At 37.6% G+C, this 3557-nt stretch overlaps 1 protein-coding gene across 1 annotated transcript; it reads right to left on the reverse strand.

Moving 5' to 3' along the window:
- Positions 1-329: 329 nt before the first annotated feature.
- Positions 330-2933, reverse strand: LOC137654252 (uncharacterized). The gene is made up of 2 exons (XM_068387881.1): positions 1155-2933; positions 330-1023 (listed from the first exon to the last, which is right to left on the reverse strand). The coding sequence occupies exon 1, from the start codon at positions 2891-2893 to the stop codon at positions 1655-1657; it is 1239 nt and encodes a 412-aa protein (XP_068243982.1). The 5' UTR covers positions 2894-2933; the 3' UTR covers positions 330-1023; positions 1155-1654.
- Between the last annotated feature and the right edge of the window lie 624 nt (positions 2934-3557).

Raw genomic sequence — 3557 nt, forward strand, 5'->3', positions numbered from 1 at the left:
TTTATAAAATTTTTAGCAAAAAAAAAAAAAAAAAAAGACAATAATATTGATTATTTATCTAGTATTTCAGTCCCCATATGCCCAAAAGTTATTCATAAACTGATTTGACCTGCGACCCCTTGTCTGATGTTTAAGATGAGTCCAGCTGCTTGATTACTATAACAGGGTATTTGTTCCGTAACTGAAATACAAACCACGCTATTTTTGTGGTATTGCTTTCGGCGTAGCTGAAAGGACGAGCCATTAGATTTTTAGCGAGGGTTTACTACCCTCTCGCTAGTTAGCGAGGGGGTAGGGAGGGGTAGCTAGCTACCCTGTGGCGGGATGTTGCAAAAACAACCCCCACACCCTTGAATCTTACTTACTTACAATGGTCTCCACAAAACAAACTTTCCCCTTACGTAATCTACAACCAGACTCTTGGACAAAAGGACAAAACAAAACAAAACATAACCTTAAAACTATAATTCTTAAACCTTAAAATAAATCATAAACCATCAACATTCAAAATAAATACTTTAAACCAATCAAAACTTAACACTTTAAACTAATCAAAACTTAACACTATAAATAAAACTAAATATATAATTAACAAAAAAACCTTTCCGCAATCCAATAAATCCTAACGAAACTTAAAACTAACCGCAACCCAAACATGAAAACACAAAACACATATATTACGAGTTCAACACCAAAATTTGTATGCTCATATATATTATTTGCAACACAGTCGTTCACAAACTGCCGAACTGTCTTTCACGGCACAACCCTCAATCTGTGATTAACAGGTTAAACTGTATGGCAAGTTGCCATCACTGCCTCCCTAATCGGGGTCGTAATCATCATCGTCATCATCCTTATCATCATTATCATCATCAATAGCAGCAATCAAAGTAAACAGGCCAGGTCATCGACAATCGTTAATCCAAAAAAAAGCAGTCTAAATATGATCAGTTCCAGGCCAGGTCATCAACAGTAATCCACTTTCTAGAAATTTAGTCACTCCAAAGGAGGAATCGCAGCCTGCCAAAATAAAAAAGAAAAACACTTACGAACACTTCTAGCTAACTGAACTATCGCACTATAATCAAAGATAAATAATAAATTGTTCCTATCATTCACAATCACGACAAGCAAAGATAACCAAAACTTACTTTGAAAATCAAAAACCACTTCCACGCTGGTCAGAAAAATATAAATGTAATCCAGCTCTCACACAACTGCCTTATGCTGCAGTCAAATAAAAAAGCCCTCGCTCCGAAACATTCACCACTGTCGTAACCTAACTAAAAAATGTAAACAAACAATCTCATTTGTACCAACAGTCTTTCTCACCCCCCAACGATCATTCTCTAACTACCACTTGCTCTTCGGCGCACACCGCAGTCACACAAACACACAACCAAACACACAAACACACACTCAAACACACACTCAAACACACACACACTCTCGCGCGATCTAGAAAAACTAAAGCAAATGAAATTCTCTCTCTCTCTCTCTCTCTCTCTCTCTCTCTCTCTCTCTCTCTCTCTCTCTCTCTCTCTCTCTCTCTCTCTCTGGATTTGGCAAAAACAAAAAAATAAAAATAAAGTAAAAATAAATCCTCCACATTCCTCCCCCCTTACTTTGCCAAATCCTTCTCACACAACACTTACATTATTTTTTTCATAACCCAGTCGCAGTCGGGAACGGGACCTCTACTCCGAGTAACTGGGCCTCCATATACTCTCTCATTCACTTCTTCCTTATCACAATCATTCGCTACATTAACACTATTCCTATCTAAATTCCTATCATCTAATATATCATGTACAATCATATCTACCTCGTTCTCATCTGGCCCTATAATTACACTCATTTCTGTAAACAGTTCATCCATTTCATCAAAAACATTCTCAACTTTAGTAAAAGATTCATTCATACTACTAATCATTCTCCTATCTCTCACTCTCGCATTCGTCATCCTTTCTTTTACATCACCTAAGGAAAAGCCACACACACTATAGGTATCATTCATACTCAGCCATGATTCATCTGTATTAACACATTTATCTTCCATACACACTTGCACATTTACACCCTTGTCATACTTATTTCTATTCTCACTTTTACTTATAAGATTTCCCCTTCTTTCATCTTTACTTAAAGCTCTTGTATTCTTCCTTTTCTTATATTCTACTAACACTAACTGTTTACCTTCCAGACCTAAGTCCTCATACATACTAGGTTCACCCTTGTTCCTTTTCAACCATTTACTCGTCCCATTCTCTTGGATATACTCAGGTACCTCTTTCCATTTACGCAACTGGTTGTGGTGGGCCCTAATTTTTTCCCCAATACCACCAACACACAACTTACCCAAAACGTAACTTAATCCACTCGAACCAACTTCTAACACCTCATAGGGACCTTCAAATTTATCACGCACCTTATTTACATTCATTCTACCCTTTTCAATTACTTCTTTCATCACTCTTTCACCAACTTTAAAGCTTTCAAACCTCTTATTTGCTTTCCTCCACACATCTCTATCATCCTCCGACACACCCAACCTCGGTCTTATTATTTTTTCAAAATTTAACACAAACTTACATGGAGACATACCCGTACTCTTATGCACTGTTGCATTGTAAGCCCACAACGCTCTACCAACATACAAATCCCAATCATTACCACATGTACTCATCATTCGCAAAATTTCAGTTAATGTTCTTACAGTCCTTTCAGCCAACCCATTCGCACTTGGCATATAAGGAGTCGAATACACATGTTCAATACCCCATTCTCTTAACATCTGCTCAAACTCCCATCCAACAAACTCAGGGCCATTATCACTTAACATTCTCACAGGCTTACACACACACATCGGCAACATCACTTGACCAACCATTCTTGCAACAGTCTCGCTCCGTTTATCCTTGATGGGTATTGCATAGGTAAATTTACTCATGTGATCAACCATAACAATCATTCCCACATGTCTTCTCGCAGTCACAGGCAACGAAACACAATCAATCACAAACATCTCAAATGGTTCTTTCATACGTAATCTCAAAACAGGCGGATTAGCATGCACTCTCTGATACTTCCCTTTCTGGCAATCTTCACACGTAGTCGCTACATCCTTACATATCTGACTCAACCCAGGTGTAAACAATCTCTCACGCATGCATTCCCATAATTTATTCTTACCCATATGCCCATATCTGTCATGCACTAACATACACATACTTACTGCTGCATGCATTGGAAACACAGGAACATATATATCTTCATCCATTCCTTTATGTAGAAAATAAACAATATTCTTACACACAATAAGTCTCTTACTAACTTTCTTATACACCTCTAAATCAGACGACCATTCTTCTACCTCAATACTATTCAACATACATTCACGTAACCTTTTAATTTCCTCACATTCATCTTGCATTTCCTCCACCTCCTCTTTAGTCAGTAGATCATCCTCACTCCTCGTAATATCAACCATGCCAACAAAATTCGCCATAAATACACTATTATCTTCTATCACAACTACTTCACATCCATTTTTC

This window comes from Palaemon carinicauda, chromosome 15 (assembly GCF_036898095.1).
Source record: "Palaemon carinicauda isolate YSFRI2023 chromosome 15, ASM3689809v2, whole genome shotgun sequence".
Taxonomy (NCBI): Eukaryota; Metazoa; Arthropoda; class Malacostraca; order Decapoda; family Palaemonidae; genus Palaemon; species Palaemon carinicauda.

Bases quoted from the DNA above. Each gene is read 5' to 3' on its own strand.
- LOC137654252 (XM_068387881.1), bottom strand. From the start codon at position 2,893: ATGGTTGGTCAAGTGATGTTGCCGATGTGTGTGTGTAAGCCTGTGAGA.